Source organism: Wasmannia auropunctata, unplaced genomic scaffold, assembly GCF_000956235.1.
Source record: "Wasmannia auropunctata unplaced genomic scaffold, wasmannia.A_1.0 LD336083.1, whole genome shotgun sequence".
Classification (NCBI taxonomy): domain Eukaryota; kingdom Metazoa; phylum Arthropoda; class Insecta; order Hymenoptera; family Formicidae; genus Wasmannia; species Wasmannia auropunctata.
Genome location: NW_012026807.1, coordinates 166425 through 168377, shown reverse-complemented (window position 1 = coordinate 168377; position 1953 = coordinate 166425). Strand labels below are relative to the sequence as shown.

Genomic DNA, 1953 nt, shown 5'->3' with positions numbered 1-1953 from the left:
CTCTTCCGATCTATTTTATGGGATTAATTTTTATTGCAGATGTATATTTTTGTCGACATTGTAAAGATGTTATTCCTACATTGGACAATGTTCAACAGCATGCCTGTTTCGAAGGAAAAGAAGTTTTCCTTGAAGGAAAAAAGGAATTGTACTCACCTGCAGTGAATAATATTTCATTGAAAAATAAGGAAAAGCGTCATTATGATTGTCTTAAGAAAATTGCTGATGCGGATTTAATAAGCATGTATATGTGTATTGTGTATGTGTTATGTATTCGATCTATACAGCTGCGGTCTGGACAACAGAAGCTACATTGGCATTGCTGTCATTGTATGAGGCTAACATGAGCATGTTGGATCATCCTAAAAAGAAAACAAAAATATGGCTAGCTATCGCAGATGGTCTAAGAGATTTAAAAATTGAGGTAAGATAAATTAAATTGAGGTCGCGGATAGATATCAATATCCTTGCAAAATTATTTATTAAAATGTCCTGCATATGTATTTAAAAATAATAATTGTTTTTGAAAGAATTTATTTTTTGAAATGTATACATCAGTCAACTTTAATAACATATAATTTATTATTTTATATTACAGATGTCACCACAACAAGTGAGATGGAAAATGAACGCCTTAACAAAACGGTACAAAGAATGTGTCGACAGCAATAGCAAAACTGGAAGAGGTACTGTTGAATTTCAATGGTTCGACCAACTCGATGAAATTTTCGGAGACAAAAACAATGCTGGAACAGCTTACACTGTTTCATCGAAATTGTGTTTTCCTACGATGACATCAAAGAATAAAGCAAGTAACGTGGCGGCCATTAACGAACAAAGTGAAGATAGAGAAAAGGAAAAAAAGCAGTTGTGTAAATCTCATTTTAAGATGAAAAATGAAGAGCATGCAGTCCTTGAAGAGATCTGCTCACTGTTAGATATAGCAGCAAACAAGCAGACTGAAGACATAACATCAACAATGCAATTAAAGACAGATAAAAAGTTACGGGTAAAACGCGCAACACACGGTACTGATTCAAACATCGCAAAAAGTAAAATTGAACTCGGAAAACAGTGGCATCAGCATTTGCAAGATAAAATCAAAAGAGAGGCTATTAAAGAGAAACAATATGACAACATGATAAGAAAAAAGGAAGAAATACTACAATTAAAACAGAAACAAATTGAACTGAAAGAGAAAGAACTCCAACAGAAGAAAACTATTGCAAGTAACAAAATGAAGGATAAGGAGAAGAGGCATGCTGAAATATTAAGTCTTGAAATGGAAAAATGCAAACTTTTCCGTGCATTTCTTAAACAAGACACGGGTAATACGTCTCCGAAATACTATTCCGATTTATCTAATTGATATAAAAGTATCCATATGTATATTAATCAGAAAACAATGCTTTTAGAAACATTTTTAAAATGATTGTTTCCTAATTTTTTGGTTTTTAGAACCAATTCCTAGTTTTTACAAATATTTTTTAAGATAGTTTTTAAAAACGTTCAAACAGAGATAAGTTCCATTTTTGGCATTAAGAAATTATTTTACTAATTTAACCCTTGTTTGACACACTGGGGTGTAACACACCCCAGGCCCACTTCGTTAATTTGAAGTATGTAACCCTGAGAAAATCGGGTCTATGTATGTAAGTACTCAATTTTATTTTTTGTCCATATCACTCATATAACTTTAAAAAGTAAGTTCTTGAGAAGCTATAAAAAAATTTTGAAGTTAAAATATTTAATAGATTATTTGTTATAACAATTTTTGTGCTGGGGTGCAATCCACCCCAGTGTGTCAAGCACGTCACGCCACAAAGTGTGGCAAGTAAGAGTTAAATTTAAATTTGAAACTTATATCTTTGTGTTATGTGTTTAAATTGTTTTGTTCATTTGAAGAAGAGAAAAAAATCAAAGAATATCCTCATTATTTTTTATTGTAAGTTA

At 31.5% G+C, this 1953-nt stretch overlaps 1 protein-coding gene across 1 annotated transcript; it reads left to right on the top strand.

Moving 5' to 3' along the window:
- The first annotated feature begins 45 nt into the window (after window positions 1-45).
- Window positions 46-1369, top strand: LOC105448722 (pericentrin-like). Its single transcript, XM_011687465.1, has 3 exons — window positions 46-192; window positions 285-424; window positions 599-1369. Exons 2-3 carry the CDS (start codon window positions 344-346, stop codon window positions 1367-1369), a joined length of 852 nt encoding a protein of 283 aa, XP_011685767.1. The 5' UTR covers window positions 46-192; window positions 285-343.
- The last annotated feature ends 584 nt before the right edge of the window (window positions 1370-1953 follow it).